The 24,032-nt window shown below is 35.4% G+C and overlaps 1 protein-coding gene across 1 annotated transcript in view; it reads left to right on the plus strand.

The window, feature by feature from the left end:
* Positions 1-24,032, plus strand: part of LOC137398120 (E3 ubiquitin-protein ligase rnf213-alpha-like) — an 89,106-nt gene that overhangs the window by 19,814 nt on the left and 45,260 nt on the right. Inside the window, exons 13-23 of the mRNA XM_068084229.1 lie at positions 165-311; positions 452-695; positions 814-818; positions 2,382-2,520; positions 2,774-2,967; positions 7,241-7,417; positions 9,427-9,627; positions 11,652-11,784; positions 14,928-15,122; positions 19,310-19,452; positions 20,939-21,132. Of these exons, the coding sequence (XP_067940330.1) occupies positions 165-311; positions 452-695; positions 814-818; positions 2,382-2,520; positions 2,774-2,967; positions 7,241-7,417; positions 9,427-9,627; positions 11,652-11,784; positions 14,928-15,122; positions 19,310-19,452; positions 20,939-21,132 (1,772 nt within the window). The remainder of the gene's footprint in view (positions 1-164; positions 312-451; positions 696-813; positions 819-2,381; positions 2,521-2,773; positions 2,968-7,240; positions 7,418-9,426; positions 9,628-11,651; positions 11,785-14,927; positions 15,123-19,309; positions 19,453-20,938; positions 21,133-24,032) is intronic.

Raw genomic sequence — 24,032 nt, forward strand, 5'->3', positions numbered from 1 at the left:
TATTAGATAAACTTACTGTTTTTCAGTTGGTTGGTACAAGCTTAAACTTTTGACATAATTTTGCTTTTAGATCCCCTTTCATTCATTATGACTAATGCACGCTAAGCGCGGTAGCAATTCATTGATGCTTGGATGTGTTTACAACAAGCTGAACCATTATTCAGGGAAATCTGCCGATCATCTTCGGAGACATGTGGTAATGCTGAGCAGTTCATCGGAAATCTTGCTAAATCATTCCAAGAGATTTGCAAAGCTAAGAAACCTGAAGGCCGCGACCTGACAGAATTCTTTGGACTTCGGGACTTTTACAGGTCTGCAACGTGATCTACATTCTTAGCTTCACAGTACAATGATTTTTTCAGGAACTTTTTTTCCAAGAGGAAAAACCTTGCTCTCCTTTGAGTTTGTAAGTACGATTTCATTTTCATCAAGAGGTAAATGTCTTTTGCAGTCTCATGAAGATGGTGGTCAGCTTTGCACGACAAACAGGCAAACTGAACAAGAATCAACTAGAACACAGCATCAAAAGGAACTTTGGAGGCTTTGATCCAGATGATGAGGAGTTTAAGCCAATGGAGATATTCAAGAGACATTGCCCCACCTTTGAGCAACTTGACAATAGGGATGATGACAAGCCAGCAACTGACTCTATCGGGCTGATTAAAGCTGGTCTGTTTGGCACCGACAGCATGTATGTTACGAACTACAATAAGCAATATATATGTATGTATCAACATTCCTTCAAATAATATCTTCAAAGATTAGATTAACCCAAAATTTTAAAGAAGTTACAAGTCGACTTCATCTAGGAAGAAAAAGTCAAGATATCGAAGGGTTTGTGACATCAAAAGGTTTTGTTAATTCATAGGATTCAGTATGTTGCTGATAAGTTCAGTTTTTGCGTTTGATGCTTTGTTAACTCCTAAATTATTTCATCTAATAATCATCAGTTTCTTCTAATAATCTGGAATCTGCCCAAAATTTGAGTTTATATATAATTCAGTTTGTACCAACAGTTAGCATTTATATTCCAGGTCATCTTGTAACATTTGAATTGTTAGATACATGCTTACTATAGATACGTGTTTGCTATAGCTACGTGTTTACTATAGATACATGTTTACTATAGATATGTGTTTACTATAGATACGTGTTTACTATAGATATGCGTTTACTATAGATACGCGTTTACTATAGATACGCGTTTACTATAGATAAATGTTTACTATAGATACGTGTTTACTATAGATACGTGTTTACTATAGATACGTGTTTACTATAGATACGTGTTTACTATAGATATACGTTTACTATAGATACGCGTTTACTATAGATAAATGTTTACTATAGATACGTGTTTACTATAGATAAGTGTTTGCCATAGATACGTGTTTACTATAGATGCGTGTTTACTATAGATACATGTTTACTATAGATACATGTTTACTATAGATATGTGTTTACTATAGATAAGTGTTTACTATAAATACGTGTTTACTATAGATACGCGTTTACTATAGATACGCGTTTACTATAGATACGCGTTTACTATGTTGTTTCTAGGTTGCCTACAAAGACTACTAGTTAAAACTTTCTTAGAACTTCAGAATGAAATTTGGTGTAATTATGTGGTTATATCATCTCAAATCAACAAAGTGCAGGTATTTTTATGTTTAGCTTTGCTAAGACTGGTTTTTTAATTCCTTGCTTTACTTGTTTCATTGTTGGATGTTCAAGTTGAGAACCAGTTGAATCTGTTTCAATCATAGATATATAAACCATAGATCATATAATAAACCATATAATAGATACATAAACCATGAATATATACCCTTTTTTAATTTTCTATTGAAAAATTGGTTTTTCATGAATCTTACATTATATGACTAAATTATATAAACCATAAATCATTGGTATATAAGGAATATAATATAGATATATTTAGTCATAATTAGAAATTAAAATAATTTGTAATGAAAGATATGTTGTCATAGTCATATAAACCTAGATAAAACTATATAAACCTATATAAACATAGATATATAAGGTTTATATATCTATGGTTTCAATTCATTGTTAACAAATTATTGTTTTAAAAATATGTTTACCCACCATCTGTTTATTTTGTGTGAAGAACAGACTGAGTCAGTCCTTTTTAGGTACCTCAGTAACAGTTTATAACTTTGTACTTTACTATAGGTTGAAGTGTTTCGTTTGACTGACTGTCGATATAGTTCAACGTTATCACTTGTTTCAATGTTAATATGGTTCAACTTTATCATTGCAAACTTAGCTGTTTTGTAAATGGCTACTTAAGGATATCTATTTCTTGTAAATATGTCTATCATAATTGCATGTACTTACACATAATATACATTCAGGGCCGACAGTCGTTACCTGCTGATACTAACAGAAAACCTGAGTGTCCTCAATGTGATCCTTGATGAGTTTTCCGGACAAGACGTACAGCCTGAGGTTGTATTTGGTAGCAGATTCAGTGATGACATCTCCTATACTCAGGTTCAGTGCTAGTTATACCTGACAGCATACTTCATAAATTCTGGTGTATAAGCAGCAACTGTGAACCTAAAATTTTGTTTTCAATTTCTCATGACATTTGTGGTTAAGGTATCTTATAGAATGCACCAATGCTAAAATTAGTTATTCCACACGCAATAAGGCGCTAGGAATTATCCAATACTTGAAGTTGTAACTATTATTATTTGAGGATTTCTATAGTGCTGCCTTAGAATTTTATGTACCATGCTTCTAGGTGTGTCACAACGTCTACCGAATCAAGATGTGCATGGACATGGGAAGGCCTGTGATCCTTCTCAACCTTGATGACCTCTATGAGAGCCTCTATGAAGCTTTGAACCAGTATTTCTCTATGTGGGGAAATAAGAAGTTTGTGGATCTTGGTCTGGGAACACACAGAGTGAAAGCCTATGTTAACGACTCATTCAGGTGATTTGCTGCATACACTGTTACTTGTCATCCTAACATTTTGGCATTGGCGAGTGTTTTCTTTCTTTGAAAGGATTCTTTGCAGAAAACTATGCATTTATTCAATACAACCTACGCGACAATTAGTTCTTTAGTTAATCATAATATATGCTCGCTAGTAGTTGCATTGTATGTTATCTATATATATTTTCTTCCATTTCATAAATAGGGAGCAAGTTTAAAAGATGTTCAATGATAAAATTTTAGTAGCTTTTTTCCTCAAGGAGTGTATAACTAGCTACTGATTTTTTAAGAATTTAGTTTCTCATGCTGTCTACAATTCAGCGTGTTGCTAATATTAAACATTTGAAAATTTAGCAAAACTGATTACCAATCTAAAACTTGTTTTAAAATTTAAGAATAAAAATTATAATAAATTCCACTTTCTCATTGCATGCCAACACTGGCATGTAAAAATATCGTAGTAATTATCTAATGCAATCACCTCCTGGTAAAAATCATTATCATTAAAAATAGTAACAAAACAATATGTTAAACCAAACTGACAGGTACAACTTTTATCATATTTTTCTAGGTAATTCAGACACGCTGATTTCGATTTTGTACTCAAAATAAAGATTGGTCGACTAACCTTCAAAGTTATTAAGGTTTTTTTAAAGCGTTTTAATATCCATCTCGAAAACAACAACACAGTCGGCATAACAAGCTCCACCCATAAATATGTGACGAAACCTAGCTTTTTCAGGAACGGAAGTTAGGGATGTTCAGTCCGATTTAGAATAATAGAGATGGGTGTCTTAAAACCCATTATTATCTAAACCCAGCCTGTAAAATAATCTCAGTCTTTTATGCAAGGTATATAAACTATTTAAAATTACTCATAGCTTGTTACATGATGTTTAAATAGGCTGAACGCTGAGAAAACTGAGCTCAAAAAAGTGCGATAACAACACTAGCTTGCGATAAAATTGCGCTTTTCGAGCTCATTTTTCTTTTTGAAAAATCAACCTTTTTTTTAATTATCATTAGTGATTCAGTTCTCTGAGTAAGAAGTATCTTTCTTCTATCACTATCAATGTAGCCAGTCGTACTGAAGTGGCACTCGCCACAGATGATGGAGGATAGGCTAAATACCGATAAGCCACTGGGGTCACCGTTTAAATCACTTTCGTGATGCTAGTAAATAGAAATATTACACTGCGTTTTTGTTTCCCATCTTTGTTATCTTGCTCGTGATTGGCTGCAATGAATCCTATCGCTGTAATTGGGAAATACCACACTTTGTGATTACGTCCTGACTAAAGCAAAAAGGTTCCTCACCTATGTTGATCAGGCTATAGGCATGAAATAAATTGTGTGGCTGGCCCGAAATTCATTAGGTAAAAGTAAGGAGCGTGCAGCTAACAATTTTTTATTAGTGTAGCAGGCTAAAATACGGTTTTCTGTCGTATAGTTGATCTGTAGAAAATATCGGAAGTTTCAGTTAGTTTCAGAAAAGATCGGCCGATACCGATTCAGATACTTAATACCCATATCGGCACCGATACCGATTCCGATACCAAAATCGGAGCAACTCTAGTTAAAACGCTCAGGAAAAAAATATTTAAAATAACTTGAATGAATTTAGCTTACTAAACATATACTTTCAGGAAGGTTTAGTATGTTTTACAACGACAAATACACGAATACATCACCAACTTCGAGAAATATATACAGTGAAACTTGGTTAACACGAACGGATTTGTTTGGTCCGTTCCAACGCAATGATAAGTTGCTTTAGATAACTCGAACTTAATATCATTAACTCGAACAGTTTTTTTCCTAATGGCTACCGAGACAGTTGTTATCACTTTAGAATATCACTTTATTCCAAGCCATAGAGATAAAAATCAACTTTTAGTAGCTCTTAGGCGTCGTTATTAGGATCATCGACAAAATATTTTCATTAACGACTTTTCTAAAGGTTTGCAAAAAATCAAACTTTACCAAACATTCGCTTTGCGATGGCCCTTCGAAAGCAAGGAAATGCGTAGTAACCGTCGGATAAACTTAAAGCACATAAATTACATAATTTTTTTATTGTATATTTCAATACATCAGAGTCTTGGCTTTCGAATGAGCTATTGTTTGCCATGGTGAGACGGACATTGGTTGGTGTTTATAGGATTTCCCCATAGCTCTACCGCAAAAATGTTTACCGGCATAGGCTCGGAAATTGTGATGTCACAATTTTTTTATGCGGTGTTGTGTGCTCTTACCTCTTATTTTATTGCTTACGCTTATATTTATCAACTACGATAATGTCGCTAGATGTCAGGCGAAGATAGGACAACTCCAGAGAACCAATGACGATGACAAAGGCATCATTGTCATTAGTTCTCCATGTACAGATTATTCCTATGATAACTAACTCAGATTCCAAGCACCATATTATGTTTTTCCAATGATATTAGTGATATTGAGGGTCGCGACTGAGACTAATTAGTTTCAAGCATTGCGTGATCTCGCGAAAGTGCGATGGACATATATTCCTAGGGCCACGCAAGCGCAGCTCACAATTTAATCGATGTGATTTCATTACCTTTATCAACGACAGTACATTTATTGAAGCCTAATTAATTAACCCAGAACATGTGTTTGTATTGGTCGGCGATCCGGGGCGTTGTTGATTATCTAGAATCTAGAATCCTAGTTTATTATTAGCGCTCTCTGGGTTTAACAGCACCGATTGTCACAAAAAACCGCAGCCTCAATAGCAGCGAAAGGGATCGACTACCTAAGGCTAAATAATAATTGTGACATCACATTGTGGGAACCACAACCAAGTGTTTTTTATTGCAGGACATACTTTTGACACCCTGTTTTTCATAGTTCTATTATTCTTCGTGTATTGAATATAGGCTCATTGGAAAGCCAAGACTCTGATGTATTGAAATATATAATAAAAGAATTAGGTAATTTATGTGCCTTAAAGTAAAATCGGCAAAATTGATTTTGGTTAAAACGCTCAGGATTAAAATTTGTCTTTTTTCTGAGCGTTTCGACCGTGATCAAGTTTTGCCAATTTTAACCTGAGAACGTTCTGGCAGTCACATCACCCAAAACAACAAATAAATCTTTTGTGATAGAAAAATATCTATACTTTCTGCTAAAAAATTTTAAAACGTTACATGATAGGCCCTTTAACTTGCAACAAGCAATCTATGCTTTTGATTTATTATAGTTTGTATATGTACATGTATCTACTGATAAATATTTGTAAATAAATAATGTTGCATATACCTAGGTCCCAAAATATTTATTTACATGGGCATCGTAACGCGTGGGCGCAGTGCTAAAATAATCAGCCTTTGCATATGCTATACGGTATATGAGAACGACTTAAATCATTACGCCTTGTATGGTTCAGTGGTAGAGTGGCTGGATTTTAAATTTGTTATGCAATATCCATGAGTTCAAATCTGTCTGATCATGGACTTTTAATTGCAAGGTTTTAATAACTATAGCTGGACATATACATGGACGACCAACTTCGAGAAATATATATATATATATTACTATGTATGTAATATATGTATGTATTACTTTATTGGCAATAATTTCATTTCAAATAAAAATGTTGTTCAAATTATGCCATGCAACAATAGTAAAACAAACAAGAAAAGAAAAAAGAAAAACAGTTAGCAGCTAAAATTGAATAGATAGTTTGACAAATAGTGTTTAAAATGCCTTTCTCTGCTAAGAGAATGGATATCATGGGAAGATTGTTAAAGATTCCCACATTATGTACATAACATGCAATGTTGGACAGAAAATTCAGCAATTCATGTTTGTGCCATCGATTAACAGGTTGGCTAATGAAGAGCAACTGTTGAAGAAACATTTGTTATTTGTTAAAGTTAAGTTTTAACAAAGCGGGAAAATAATTATTGTAGTAATATTTCTATTCTTCCAGAGGTCATGATTAACTGCCAAAGCGAGGGATTACTGTAAAACCACAAGAAATAAACATACCAATCATCGAGTAAATTAAAAAGTTGACCTTTGCAGCTAGAAAAAAACCATTGCTGTGACAATTATATTGTGACAATGTAATTATGTGATGCATTATATAGTTATATATTATAATAATATAGTATATTTTTATAATAATAATTGTTATAATATATTATAAGAATACATATTTTATAATTTCAATGTGTGATACAACGATATTTGATAGAGCTCTTCGAAAATACAGCTCACCTTTACCCAACCTTGTCCATTTTTGTAGGCTGGTGCTTATAGCAGAGAAGAGCAAAGTACACCTGCAGTTCCCTATTCCTCTACTTAACCGACTGGAGAAACACTACATGTCAGCTACGTCCCTCCTTGACAAAAACCAGAAAGATGTAAAAAACAGACTTGAGCTCTGGATGAAGAAGTTCTGTAAACCTTTGAAAACTCTCAAGTAAGCTTAAAATTGTTGCCTAACCAACAAGGGAAAACTGTATGTTGGTTTGTTGAATTGAACTTATGTTGACTACTGATAAAATAAATGCAGTAAAACATAATCTCAAGCTAAAATTGGATTTTTAGGTGCAGAAATAGAAATCGACGGCATTGTTAACCCAGCAGTACTGCAAATTAAATAGGATACTTAATGTTTCACTTCAATTAAAATCAATTGGCGTCTATATTTTACTCTTTTGCTCTAGTTACCATGTCCTGTGAGAATGTAGGCAATCATGGTTCTCCCTCACTTCCTATAACCATGACTGTTCTTGACAGGTTTCAACAGTGGTTTGCCATTGACTTCCGTTAGATGTTTTTATCCAGCTGGATATCCAGCTATAATTTTATGCAGCTATCTGGTCGTTGGCTCACAGGAGACCTCCTTGTCCTTTGTGAGCCAACGGACCCACAGTGGTTTTTTGTGGGTCCGTTGGCTCACAGAAAACAGCCCCTTATCAGGTTTTATTTTTAGCAATGCAGAGTTCCTAGTCACCCTCTTCACCCACGCTGGAGAGCAGATGGTAGAGCTGGTTTAGTTGCCAACAAACCGACTAAATCTTTTACTATATAAAACAACAATTGCATTTTTCTATTATGACACTAGTTTACATTATTGCATTATTACACTACCTATGATCATGTTTCCAGCTTGATAGTTCTGGTGTGCTCAACGAACTACTTCAAATTTAGGAGCTAAATAAAAATGGCCTCCGTGTCACATGACTTGTTGGAAGCAAATCAGATTTGGTATCATTGATTTCGTTAAAAAATTACTGTTTCCTTTCTAAGTAGAAGTTTTCTACTTATATTTAGATTTATTAACAAGGCAATTCTACACAGAGGTTGTCACATACTCATTACATGGTGTACACTGCATTAAAATGAAGTTATCTCTCTTTTTAGTTTCCACTGTCATTGAATCTTGTAAGAAGCATGTTAACTATATTCATTGGTAGTTTTTTATTTACAAATGTTTTTGACTCAATTTTCTCATATGTACTTTCTCTCAATTTTACTCTGCATCAGCTCTTGCGTAACCTACTACAGTAATACTTTGAGATACATGTGTTCCAACATACAAGAAATTTGAGATATCAAAAAATTGGGCAAAACTTTGCCTTGAGATTCGAGCATACGAGACGGTTCCCGATGTAGCCATTACGTGGCTGAGTATGCCAGTGGTCGCTTATAACAGCCGCATCGCATGGTCTTTCTCGTCAGAAAAGATAAAAACGGCCGGCTATTTAAATTTTGAGTGAAGCTCAAAGCGAGTCTAAAAACAATGCAAAAATACCCAAGCTGGAAGAAAAAATTAAAATAAAAACAAAATTAAAATTAATTTTAGTGTATAATTAAAACATATTTTCAAGTGTTTGCATAGTAAGCTAAATTCATTCAAGCTCAATTTTTAAAGTTTATGTTATTTGGTGTCACAAACGTGTTGCGTATCGAACGCGCCACTGTTAAGTCTGTTGAGTCTGTCACAAAATGTCTGTTAAGACAGAGAGTCCAAAACCATTTGTCTTGAACGTAAGAGTGCTATATGTCACTGTACATAATATTGTCACATTTTATTGCAAATAATAACCACTAAATATTTATTCGGCTATAAATTTATTCATTCATTTATTTGTGAGAATAGGTTGTGTATTATAGCAATTAAAAACATATATTTTCTTTGTCATATCCAGTTTTAGACATTTTTCAGATGGTGGGTCTAGATTAATTTGTACTTAGTTATTTTATATAAGAAAATTTGATTTGAGATCTGAATGAATTGTCATACAAGATCAGTCTCAGAACGCATTAAGCTCATATCTCAAGGTATTAATGTAATTGTTGCTTGTGCTTCATATTCATGTTGAGAACAAACTAAGGCTGAAATTATGGGGTGGTTCTGACTCGCCATTGTCTGGCATCTGTTAGTTTTTTTTTCTACCAAATCTCGCTATTAATCTGTTTTAGTCAGTCGTGTCCAATGGAATGTGAAGGCTGTGGAGTCATGCTGAGCATACCCTATCGCTTACCTTGTCACCACTATATTGGAGATTGTTGTCGTGAGCACATGTTTAAACAACATTCTATGAACTGCCCAAAGGAAACTTGTGAATTTGTGCTAGATGAAGAGTTTCAGTGGATAGCTGACAAGAATGCCCTAGAAAGCAGGTGATTAATTTTCTTGCCCTCTAGGCTTTTTGTATGGAATTTTTGATTTTTCGTTCATGAAAAGTCAACATAGTTTTTTTATTTACGACAGGAACCATCCATCCACCTTTAAAGAAAAAACTCAGTTATAGTACAATAGACGAACCTATAGCGTAAACATCATTTTGTGTAAATTCCATTAAGTGTAAAAATTTATGTGAAGTTTTATATTAAATCTTGCGAAAAAAATTCCATATAACGTAAAGTATCATATCAGTTCGAGTTCTCAAATTCTATTTGAATAATGAGGGCTTTAAAAGTGCTATTTGCTCTCTTCCCGAGCATGGTACAGAGAATGTATGTAGAGGTTCATCGGGTATCTATTTTTTATTTTAAGCATTAAAAATTTTTATTCTGTTACTTTGCAGCCGTAGGCTATACTGAGAAAAAGTGAAGTGAAAAACTTGATTTTAAATTGACCGTGAATGAGTGCGCTCCCCTTACTTTAATGTAGAATTGCCATAATCATTGACCCTAAACCGATTGTAAGGGATAATAAAAAAGGGAACAATTGTCGATACAAACCAATAATACCACATTACTGATCAATCATAAAATTAAAGAGTTAAGTTTAGTTTTTTCCTTTTGATGGATCAAAACGTGATGGGTTTATGAAGATCTTGGAATGGATTAGGCTACTTACATGTATTGTAAGTTTCGGTGTATGCGTCGAGAATTTGACACAAAATGTTACGCTTAAAGATCCATCCTTGACTTACACGGGGGTCACGTTTTTCATTTTAGGAATCTTAGTAAAATTCAACGTGAAAGAATATTGCAAATCAAAGTTACATGATATGACATCTAGGGATTTATTTATAAAATAGTAGAATACTAGTAATCCTACTCAACATGAGATGGATGAAACACAAAGTCCCATTCACCATTCCCATTTAAATTGTCATCACTAGGATAGTCTTCTGGAATAATGTGTTTTTGTGTATACCTTTTCGTAGTATTTGCCTACAAGCCCACACTTCGGTAATCCATTTGATGCAGCCACTCTCGTCCATCCAACCTTTTCATTGTACAATGTACATGGATCATGGTTCCGGACAGAAATCTGTCTTGCGGCATGGCTTTTCTGTTAAAGATGTACATATTATTAAAGGTGGCAGTTTAATTCTGTTGGCGAGGCGGGCTAATACGATGATAAATTATTGTTTTTCGTGCCTTGGGGGTTTTCCCTAGCTAGAACTGTCGTCTCTCATCCTTTTGTTAATTGTTGTTTTTTTGCCAACAAAACAAAAATATGGGCACTTTTGTTACTGGCGTTTTAATATGCCATTTCTTCAGCTACGCATCGCCCGTATCCGATGCTGACTGAACTATTAGCGATCAAACGATTTGAGTCGGAAAACAGGTTCAGCTCATACATACTGTACATAAGCTCAAATCCTGGTCAAAGCCAGGATTTGAAACCAATCTTTAGACCTCAACTTATATGCCGAATATATATATAGCGAAATTTATGGTATCTCACGTCGGAACTTTATGGTATTTTGTAATCCAAAAGTAACACTTCTAATGAAAGGCTGACTCCTTTTCAACACCTCAAGTTGTAAACACCTTCAAACAACTTTTTAGAGTTTTTCATTATCAAAAATTATGGCAACAGCTCATAATCACATTGCTGTCCTATCAAGTAACAGTAAGACAATGAGGATGAGAATGAAGCAATTTGCTCAAATATCAGGCTAGTTAATTTGCCACAAATTTTGAATGTCCTAATAAAGTTATTGCTCTATAAGTACATAGCAATAATCTCACGCTGCATAAGCCAAGCCATTTTTTTTAATTTGAGCTGGTTTGGTGATTCATATTTGAACGTAGTTGTTGTTCTTCAAAACTTTTGACACTTGAAATTGAGAATCGCCAGTGCTAGGGCATTATTTTGGTTGTTTGTGTTTTTTTCAATTGTTTTGATTTTTTTGTACTGTCAGTCATATTCCTGCCTTGAGTAAGTAATGCTAGTTTTCTTTCAGACAATACTTTGAAAACACAAGTGTCTCATCATCATTCATTGGCTACAGTTCAGAGATGGTCTCACTTGTTGTGAAGCAGACAACTGATGAGCTTTTTGAAGAAAAGCGATCATACCATAAATTCTTTGATGAGGTAAATATTCATGGCCAAGTTGTTTGTTTTCAGGTATTGATGGCCTTCATGGCAACTGATCTCATTTTTCCTATTTGGTTTCCTCATAAGTTTATCTCAAACTAAGGTCTCTCACCATTTTTAAATTGGAATTAAAATTTTTCTAATAATACTAGGTAACATCAGTTCTGTTGTGATGGTGACGCACACTCCAAGTAAACCTCATAAGTTTCCTCTATCTTTTGTGTAAAAAATCCAAGTCACTCGTCTGTGATTCCATTATTAGATTCAAATAGGCTTGTCTCATTGCTAAGATATGGAACAGTTGGTGAATAGCTGATTTGTACGCTATTTGCATGCAAATAAAAATATGTTTGTGATAATTGGTTTTTTAACGCTTTTTAACTCTTCAAAAGCAACTTGAAGCAGTTTTGGTAAATTACTGAACTGGTTCTGCAATAATAAAGATATAGTTACTTGAAAAATTTGACTCTTTCGCTACATAATTTGTTGCTCATTCTGATGGAATTAGAATTAATTCATGCCAACAAAAAATTCGTGCTGACACTAGTGCTGGGAAGATATTATGATATTTCGGTATACCGTCGATACTACTTTCTAATACCAACCGTACCGAGTGCTTTTTGCCCATATCGAAATATCGGATATCGTCGATATTTGACGATATCGACGATAATATATATACAGTCAAACATGGATAACTCGCCCACGGATAGCTCGAACACATGGTTAACTCGAATGGTTTCTTTGGTCCGTTCCCATGTAATGATAAATTGCTATAGATAACTCGAACTCAACACTGTTAACTCGAACTGTTTTTTGCCCAACGACTACCGAAACGGTTGTTATCGCTTAAGAAAATCACTTTATTCCAAGCCATAGAGGTAAACCTCAACTTTTCGTAATTCATAAGCGTCGTTATTACCACCATCGGCAAAATATTTTTGTCAACGACTTTTCTAAAGGTTTGGTGAAATTTGATTTATACCAAACATCCGCTTAGCAATCGCCCTTCGGAAGCAAGGAAAGTGGTATTCGTTAAGAGCAACACTCCGAGGCAGTTCAATTAGAAGTTTTACGAGGTTTTACGGTACATTGTACATCACTCACGCTTTTTGAATGGATACTTATTGAATGTACACACGTATTCTGTGTTTAGGTCAAACGATGAATAGTTTTTTTTAGCTAAGACGACGTATACGTTTAATTACAACAATTTTTAAGACGTTTTAAACATTCAACATTCCGACGTTGATTCGGAATGTCGGAATGTTTAAAATGTCTTAAAAATTGTTGTAATTAAACGTATACGTCGTCTTAGCTAAAAAAAACTATTCATCGTTTGACCTAAACACAGAATACGTGTGTACATTCAATAAGTATCCATTCAAAAAGCGTGAGTGATGTACAATGTACCGTAAAACCTCGTAAAACTTCTAATTGAACTGCCTCGGAGTGCTGCTCTTAACGAATCCCAGGTAAAGTGAGGTAATCTTTGCATAAACTTCAAGAAAAATCGGCAAAATTGATCGTGGGTAAAACGCTCAAAAAAAAAGATGTCTTTTCTTTTGAGCATTTCAACAACGATCAAGTTTTGCCAATTTCAATCTAAAAAACGTCCTGGCAATAACATCACCTCAAACAACAACCCAATCTCAAGTGATAGAAAAATCTCTATACTTTTTAATAAAAACGTTTTAAACTTTACATTAGAAGCATTTAATTTGAAACAAGCCATTTGTGCTTTTGATTTATATTATAGTTTGTATATGTACATGTATCTACTAATAAATAAGTAAATACATGAACTTGTGACAGTGCTCTGATAACTTGAACGCTCTGATAATTCGAACACTTTCGCTCGGTCCGAGGAAGTTCGAGTTATCCATGTTTGACTGTATTTTACTCGATTGGACGGATTCTTCATAGAAATATACTGGTACATGGATTCATTAGGGAGTTGTTCTCCCATGGCAGATTTTTCTGGCAGGTAAGACAACCCCGAATACCATACCCGATATTTCGATATATTGGTTGGCTACGCCATCATCTCGCACCGAAACGAATTTTTGATATCGTCCCAGCACTAGCTGACACACAAGCGCTACCTTTGTCATAAAAGCTTGAGTTTTTGGCATAGAGTTTTTATTCTAAAGTTTTTGGAATCTGCAGAAAATTCTGCAGATTAATGCATTAAAATTATTGCGTTGGCATAAAAAGCCATGTTTTATATTCTTTTAAGTTTAGAGAAACAGGCTGCAAAAAATGCTATTGTTTTCAATTTGACCATAACACTGACCACAATTCTTTATTATAAAAATATAATTATTAGAAATACTTGGAACCCAATGTTGAAGAATTTCACTAGCAGAAATACGTCTAGGTCACTGTTTACATTTTTCGTCCGTTCTAGACTAAAAATTGCAAAATTTGGAAACTGTCATTTATGTTGTGAGTATTTAGTTGAAAGAAGCCAACTGGTTCTTTTTCTTTGGCAAAGTGATAGCACAGTATCATAAATTTATTGGGGCAAAATGTTGGTTGGATCTGTTAATTCTGTGATTTGCGATCAATGTTTTAAGGTGCTAAGGCAAGCCATTATAAAGGCTTTCCATATCAAAAGAGTTGAAGATCGTGTTTTACCATGATAACATGGCTTATGACATGTGTCAATCAATCAAGCACACAAAGCAATTATCTAAGCATAAGCTAAGCGAAAGCCTGCTAGCAATGAGTTCCACTTTCTGGTCAGTTTTTAGAATTTGCCCTTCTGTACTGTAATGAAGAGCATTATTAGTTAGTGATATACATTTTTTGATGTCATCAATTTGTCTGCACTTGCGCTCGTTCGCGGAAACGCCGCCATATTTGTAGGCAAACAATCGTCATTCTCGTTCACTTTATGTTATTAAATAGATTTTTTGCTGTTGTTTCGATGTTATATCGGGATTCTCTAGAAAAAAGTGTTCAGTGTCGATATACAAAATTGTGAACACCAGCGTCGTTTGTTGTTCACTGGTATTTATTGCAAGAGCTTAAAAAATAAAATGGCGTCACAAAAAACGAAGGATTCATTAATGATCTGAAATGGCTATGGTTATTACAAACTCTATGCTTTGTTAATTATTACTTCAACTTTTTAGGTATTTAAGAAGTCAAAGGAATGTTTAGTGGAATGCTGTACAGCCGAGAGCATACTTCGGCTAGACAAAACTGAACTCAGTGACGAGGCGAAGCAGGTTCAGACGTGGTACATGGATGAACAGCAGCATGAGAACCTTCTGCAGTATCTTGAACATCATATGTCTCAGGCAGACCAACAATCTCTCCTCGTACAGGTTAGTTTGTTAGTGTGTTGCATTGGTTATAAATACAGATATGGCTGCTGTTTCAAGTCTATTGTATTACGGCTAGCAATAGCCTTAGTAACTGGCCTGGTTGGGCGATCTCTATAGCCGCCCTCAATGAAGGAATCTCTACCTTTTCATCTCTAACACACTTCCTCCCGTGAGTCGTTCATATTTAACTGTAACAAATATACAGAACTCTATTGGCTGGTCCATATAGTGAAATATGATAGAGCATTAGAACTAAATATCACTCCGACTGCTCACTTAAAAAGCTGTCAACCAAAACGGAGCTGCTGCGGGTGAAGTTTTTGTGATGTGTGTGTGTGCGCGTGTCTGCGTTTATTTTCATCAACAGAAACAATACAGAAAAATAATCTGCATATTAGTAAATATATCAGGTTGAATACAAATTAGTGAAAAAATGAAAAAAGTATAGCAAAATTCACTCAACCTGAGCACGAGATAATGATGATGGAGCCATAGGTGCGCTGTAGCCCAGCTAATGTCGCGCAAGCCCCAAAAAAGCCAACAGCAGCAGAACAAAGGCAGGCCTCAGCCCACCCCAGTCAGAGAGACAGGAGATAGCATTTTACTTGTTTTTTAAAGTCAGATTTGTTTACAATTTTCTTCAGTCTGTCAGGTAGGTTATTCCAATAAAAGGTTGTTTGATATTGAATAATTTTTTGCCCAGCACTAGATGTAAATAAGGGAATATGAAGATTTAGAAGAGAGTGACGAGCGCTATAAGAGTGCGGTGGTCCCCCATTCCCAGATGAATGAAATACAGTATGACCCCTTTGCAGCAGCTTTAACGTATACAACTTATCTATTGGTAAAATATTAGTTTGAGTAAACAATTCTTTTGATGGATAGTCAAAGGGTTTATGACATATAATTCGCACTAGCTTTTTTGAAAGACTTTAATTTTATTTAAAAATATATCAGGTGAGTTGCCCCAAGATTCGAGGCAGTAAATAAGTTTAGAATTCACCAAGGAGTTATATAATGTAATCATTATTTCTCGTGGGAAGTACTTTGATAACCTATAGAAAAGTCCAACTGCTAGACGAAGATCCTTTAGTATGTTAGATATATGAGTAGACCAATTCAGGTTATTATCAAGCCAAACACCTAGGAATTTAAAATGATCAGTCTGGTTTAATATATTATTTCCTATTTGCAGAGAGTGCATTTTTAAATTAAATTTGTTTTGCGGATTTTTCATAAGCATATACTTTGTTTTCTCAATATTAATTGTGAGTTGGTTACTGATGCACCAGCATCGGAAGATTTCCAAATCTGCATTTATGTGTCGGTCAAGTTTGCTAGAAGGGATGAATTTTTGAAGCTATATGAATAGGTTTGCTTGGAGCTCCGTAATCTGCAACTCCAACATTGTGATAAACTAATACCCTGTTAGAGAGTTGGTCTACCATGCTGAAAGTTTAGAGTTTGAATCTTATACGATACAATCTTTTCCAACATCGAACTGACGGACAGACTCAGCTCTTATTGTAGCAAAAGTTACTATAAATTACAATAAAATTATCTTGAGTGAGGGTACTGTTCATATCGAGTTTTTACTAAAGTTAAGTGTATGCCAATAATGTAATCTTTATTTATAAAGATAATAATGTAATCTTTATATATCGATTTTGTTTAGGATTGTTTTGGTGTTCATAAATAGCTTGTAGCAGGCTGTAATTTTAATGCTACATGTGCTCATTCAAACCTTCAATTGATGATTATTGGCTCCATGCAGTAAATATAGAGTAAGTTTGCAGTACTATTGCCATATCAAGTAAACGTCTCTTTATAGTATACATGCCTATAAACCTCAAATAAGTTGGTTTTCGTAACAACAAAAAACATTTCGTATTAAATCTAAGTCATGTTTAAGTTTAAATTTGAATCGTCCTAATCTCATGTTTGTTATTTGGGATTTCATTTGGTTTAATGTCTAGCGTATTTGTAGAAACCCCATAACCTCAAACCTCTATAAATTTGAGGGTTCTTTTGTATACTGTTTACAGTCATTTTTCACTCCATTGATATGACTTTTCTTTCAAACAATTCAAGAAGATTTTAAAATAAGACTTCGAACACAATACATGCGTTCTTTCCTTACATCGCCTCATTTCTGATTACTTTTTTATAAGTGAATCCTAGAGTTGATCAAACTCTTCATTACGCTTTTTGAACTAACTAGTGAGCACACGTCCCATATTGTGGCCAAAGCCAGCCAGCCTTGTACCCAAGCCGACTCGGGTCGGCTCAATCCAAACGGCCGGACATTTGGTAAGAAGACAAGGAAAATGACTCTGTATGGGGTGAAGCCTAATCATTCCGCCAATATATTAGGAGGCTGATGCAGAAAAAAGTCATAGCCTTAGTCTTTCCGGCTTCCTTTACAATCTATACTATAATCATATGAGAGCAGTGTCCGTCTGTCCAAAGCTACACTAGGAGCGTTAAGAAAAAAATTTTTGGCCATCATAGGGGTTGAACCCGACAATCAGATCCAAAGGCGAGAATGCTACCATTACACCAGTCACGCGCCTTGCAGCTTGATGTATTAATTCTTCGGCTTAACGACCCATGTAATACAGCTTGGCAAAGTGTTTCCGTATTGCCAAGAGCCGAATGACACGCCTTTAGCAGGCTTTGTACAAATCGTTTCTGATTAATGAGTACTATATAGTTAATAAATTACCCTATGGTATCGGTACTTTTGATGAGAGGAAACAATTATCTGCATGCATTGAGCCAATAAAAATATGTTAATAACCCATCCTGAGCATACTTTCGCTTTGCAAAAACTTATTTTTTATCGCAATTTTTTGTTAGCAATGACCAATCGTGCTAGACACATTACAGCTCTGAGTTTTTGATAATTTTAAATCTATGGACTTTGACTGATTGGTGTCGAACAATAGTACTACTGAGAGTATTTTGTCAGTAATAATAATGCAGTAAACTGTAATAATATTGATAAATCATTGCAATCGAACATGCTCATACTCGAACATAGTCTTTGAAAATGGCCAAAGCCTTTTTGATCCCATTCTGCAACCCATTTGTGGTAATTTTCACGACGTCAGCAGATGTAGCATTTTACGATGATTAATTTGGTATCAAAATACTTTTATAAACTGTGTGGCTTAACAGCTATGACGATTTATATGTGCCCCTGTCAAATATTAGGTTTAACCAATACATAATTGTGTCCCGGTAAAGATATTAATTTGATAGCGAAAGAGTTAATTATGTACATACTGATTGCTCATGACAAACTTTCACTGTGCAAGGGACTGCCGATTGTACCAGTACTAACTGGATGCCCGACATTGCACGGGTAATACAAAGGTTTTTTTACAGTAAATTTACTTTAAATCAACATATTCAGTATCAACATTTACCATTTTAACTTTTAAATCCAGGTGTTTGTTTATTTTGTGAACTCTTCTATTTATTTTTACTAATTTTATTTCTCTGTAATTCATACCATACCCGCTGCAGTGCCTACTACAGATCTATACTGATTGCAATAGTCTTGTTGGCTATATGAGTTTGGGCATTTTTCATCACTTATGGGCGCACAATTCTCTTGTGGTAAGGCTTCACAGATTTCTCTTGTGGTATGGCTTTAAACATAAAACTAGCTGCAGTGATTAACATGAAGCCATGGAAGATTGGCATGTATTCCAATTATGTGCCAAATTTATTCCATGGTATAGCAAAATGGACAGTGTAGTGTGTTGGATAAATAAAGGTCCACAGAAGTGGAGGTTGTAGGTTCAAATCCAGTTAACAGCGGATTTCTCATTTTTGAAACTATCGCTATAGCTGGACAGACAGAAGTACAGACGAACAGAAAAACATTGAGATTTATATATATATAGATTAATTTAATTTGTATGATAGTCTAGCAGAGAGTATTGAAAAAGTCCTCATGATTGTCAGCGGCCCTTGTACAGTTATACACACTACCAGCCTTCAATGAATGTGAAAGCTATTGAAATACTTTTCACAGAACAACTAGAATGTTGAACCATGAGTATATAACTTGTAGTGTTGAAGTAGTTGTAGTCTCATGAATAGAAGATGTTTTCAACGCTTGTCATGTTTTACTTCTGTTTAACAATGATTGTTGTAACCGTCCTTGTGTTTTTCAGGTGACAACTTTTGCTGAACTGATGAACAATGAAGATATCACAACGCTCCAGAAAATCCTATATTCACAAGAGGAAAGCTGTGATGTTCACAACCTTTTTCTTAAGGATTATCCTAAAGAAAGTCTGTTCACAGATGCTGTGAGGTTTGTCATTTATAAGTTTTTTGCTTCCTAAGGGTATGGTCATGAGAAATGGAAATTCAAATGCAGGTATTAGCACACATTAGTTAATGTAGAATTTTGAGAAAACTAAAAACGCCGGATTGTGAGAGTTAGATTAAGATGCACTGATGTAGTGAGCCGTTTAGAAGTTTACTGACAAGTTGATTCTCGTTATTCCTCACCACACCATGAAATCTAAAAGATTATAAATTCATGAATGTGTGTTCACATTACTAGTTACAGATAGTAATTAAAACATAGCAAATCTTAACAAAAACAATAATAGGGAAGCAAATATTGCAATTTTATAATAATTCAGTATTACTTTGATAAACTGACCTTGCCTCCGTTCCTACAATCCTGATTAAGAGTATGTTAAGGCTTGTATAGCTTTGCTCAGGTTAGACTATCATTCTACATCTTGTTGATTGTGCTACTGTACAGCAACTGCCGAGGTAAAAATTCTGTGGGTGATTATCATTTGATCGTTAACTGGCATGGCGGCAATAGAAAATGCTATTATTGCTGACTTTGATTAAAACATGTTGACACATCCTAGTGTGGATGACTTTTGTGGCTCAGACAGAATGAGTATGAAGAAGTTAATTGCTTACGGATGTTTTCATAATCTATTCGGGATGAGTGATGTGCCATTGGTGATGTGTATGAATGAAATCTATTTATATTGTCAAAGGTAACAGGTTCTTTATTTAGTTTTATCTTACAGTTAATTTAACAGTGCGTGCCATGTGTAAACGCAAGGTCGATAAAGAAAAGAACGATAGAGGCGATGACAATGACAGGAAGTTCTACGGCAAGGATTTGTTTTATAAAGCTGTTTGTAGTAACATAGAATTTTAATTTTTCATAGAAATCAATTTTCTTGCCAGGATGTGTTTATCAAATGTGACAATCTATATGTATAAATCTCAAAGTTTGTGTGATTCGGTTTGTCCGGGTATATATTTAAATTTAGAAATGAAATGTCCGTTTCATGCGTGATTTGATCTCGGAACCTCCCGTTCACCAAGCAAATATCTTACCACTTAAGCCATGCAAGATGTATAGAATTTTCAGGCGGTATGTCGTTATGTGGGTGAAACTACGCATACCGTCCTTTGCGGCGCATGTCATTTCATGCTTGCTCTTACGGGTCTTATTAGTAAGTATTCAAAGTATGAGCTTACTCCAATTAGCTAATGGCAAGTGGCAGGCAACTACATTACCTGCAACTGTTTATAAGCTGTTTTGTAATACCTGTGGAAAGCCGGGCATTCGGCTAGTCACTGTATAAATTCATATATGCTATCTAATCAGCATAATACTACAATCAAATTAATTGTTAGCAGATTTGTCTTTTGGGAAATGCACAAGTGAGAGAAAAATGATTTTATATTAATAGGTCTTCAGTTATTTTTGTGTAAAATATGTATATAGTTTCTCAAAGCTATTGTGCTACATTTTACAGGAAGTTCTACAGCAAGCAGTTGACTACCGACTCGAAACTGTTGATCATACAATGTGAAGCCGCTCATGAAAACATTGAACTCCTAGACTCAGTCAGGTACATCATTCAGAGAGAGACATCAAGCCAACACCAGAACTGTCACACTGTATTGTTGTTGAGCCTCGCTAGAGGACATCCTTTTAGTGGATACCAAGGTACAATTTATTTGCGTGAAATGTTTATTTGTAGTTTATGTAGTAAACAAAAGTTGGCATATGCCTGTAAAAAATCAATTTTTTTATACATCATTCTGAGGTCTTCAAGCAATAGTTGTTAAGTAGGTACATGATAAGGGCTAGAGGGACGTAGGCTGTATAAACCTGTACTGAAGAAATCTTTTGGAGAACCTGTTCTCATAGTGCGGGCTCGCAAGGCTGTTGTATGTTTCAAATTATCATAGCACATACATGCAGAATAGATGTAAGCAATTCAGTGATTTTTACAAAGCGTAACTAAGATTATATATATGTATATATAATATAAGTGATTATATGATGATTTAGTGATTATCTAAGTTAAATGTTGACTTGCAACAAAATTCACATTACAGTTATTTGGTATCAAAAGATTCACCATGTCTTACTCTGTTGTGTTGTAGGTGCAAAATATGTGGGAATACGATTACAAGCTCATAAAAGCTTAAAAACGAAAAGCCGCCATAGATTGGAATCTCTTTATTTCTCTGACGTCGTCATGAAATTTGGTTATCGTCTTGTCATGTGATGCTCTCCCGTGAATTGAAAGGGCAATAAAAAGCTCAATATAAAACTTATCGTAGCACTAGTTTATGACAAACACTTCGGGTTTTACCGAAGACCCCGTATCAAGTATAGATGCTCGCTACTTTACAGTTTTGTTTCGGTTTGGTGTAATCGGCAAGTCGTAATCTGATCATGTGACCCAATACTTTGCAAATAATTTCTGCAGCACTTTTCGATTATCACAGGTGACCAACAGGCTCGTCATGATTATCAGACAATGATATGTACTCATTCGAGCTAAGGTTAAAAAATTAAATGAATTTCTACGGTAAGTTATAAGATATCAGTGCTAAAAGTAACAGCATTACAATGACGATAAAACAGACACGTATGAACAATAGACATGATTTTTATTGAATGCGTGAAGTATATTTGGGAAAATATTTTGACGAATAAGGTTGCATGAAAGTGTAAACAGAAACCATCTCTCACATCTACGTCACATTTGAGCCGTTTTGGAAAGAGAATCCAAACGACGGCGGTCTCGTGTGGCTGCGATTAACTGTCCGTTTTTGAGCTTTTAAGAGCTCGTAATCACATTCCCACATATTTGGCACTTACAACCCAACAGAGTAAGACAGTGAATCTTTTCATATCAAATAACTGTAATGTGAATTTTGTTGTGAGTCAACCTTTAACTTAAGTGATGATAATGTCCACTTAAACTCGAGGCTCCTTCCAGAGATTTATGAGTTTTAGCGTTCACCTCATAAGTGTTTCCATTAGCATACTTTTCTGCAACAGACTTGCATAGCTAGCTGCCCATAGTTGGGCAAGTCACATTTGACATACAAGTGTTATTGCACCTAATGCCCCAATGGCTACTGGAATTACAGATGGTTTTATGTGCCGGCACTTTTAAATCTCTTCTCTGAGTGTGGTATATTTGTCCACTTTTCATCTTTTCTGCTGGCGATGTTGTAGTCGTTTAGTACTGCTATTATAGTAGCTCTCCTATTCTTCTTGTAAGGCCCCTACGATATTTGGCTGGTTTACCAAGTTGTGTCCGTCGTTTCAGATGCAAAAATCCCTGATGAGCTTAGCCCTGTCGGCCTCTTTGACCTTATCAGGGACTTCCCTCTTGTGGTGTGGTTTATTGAGGCCATACGTCTTGCATAAGCTTTTGTATACTACATACATGTGCGACATTATGTTGCTAAGTGTATGCATTGCTTGTTAGCTGCTTGCATTCACTGATGTGTTGAATGGTTTCTAGTGCATCCTTGCAGTCTACATGTGGAATTATTTCTAGTACGATAGATCTGTGTTGGGAGTTGCCTAGTTGGAAGCACTAGCTCAAGCACCAGCATGATTATCAACTCTGTACTAGCAGCTAGATCACCTTGGTTCAGCCACATATATGTTTGGTGGAGGTCGGCAACCTCACATACTTGTCAGGGGTAGGCAGCATGGAGCGATTTGATATGACAGTCATATATGATTTCATGAGCGTGTGGTTTCATTGTCACAGCAATAGAGCGGAAATCAGCTAGCAACTTGTCTGTGGTGACCATGAAGGCTGCATAAGTTCTTGATCTGTTCTTCTTTTGCTGTCTGCTGTACACTTTTGAGCCTCCTGCCCTCTCTTTCTTACTAAGATAAACCCAGCAGTATCAGATTTCAGCTGGAGTGCTCCATGCACGGTCAGCAGCCGACGAGTTGCTAGATCCGTTTCCTTGGATTCCCAACTCCATGTTATTATGCCTGCTGGATACCTTATTACCAGCCGTGCATATGCGGTTATGGTCATGATTTGGTTTAAGGCACTGAGCTCACTCCATAAGACCTTCCGAACTTGTACTTCAGTTTCACAGTTCATGTTGCTTTCGCTTAATCCTCAAGTACTTGTAGTCTTCTTCCAAATCCTTCATCACACCTGCTGGCATTTCCAGGCAATCTGTGTGCTTCTGGCAATCTGAACATTTCACATTTCTAAATACCAGAGATGAGTCTGAGTTCCTTGATGTAGGCCTGACTAAGGTATATTAGTGAATCAACATATCCCATTCTTTGTTTGCATTCGGCTCGATGCCATACATTTAGATGAGGTAGTTTATCTTGGTGTTACTCTTAAACTGGTACTCATTCTGGGTACCTCCAGCACATTGCTTAAAGGGTTTAAGCATATACAGAATAGTAGCTGTCATAATAAGTCACCTTGATAGTTAGCCATACCTGTCTAGTATGTTTTCTAGTGGGTCAACGTCTTCTAGTGCGTCATTGACGTCGTGATGAACACCACAAGGCATGGTGGACATTGTACAACCTTCGGCACTCAAGGCTTCAGCTAGTCC

The sequence above is a fragment of the Watersipora subatra genome, chromosome 6 (assembly GCF_963576615.1).
Source record: "Watersipora subatra chromosome 6, tzWatSuba1.1, whole genome shotgun sequence".
NCBI classification, from domain to species: Eukaryota; Metazoa; Bryozoa; class Gymnolaemata; order Cheilostomatida; family Watersiporidae; genus Watersipora; species Watersipora subatra.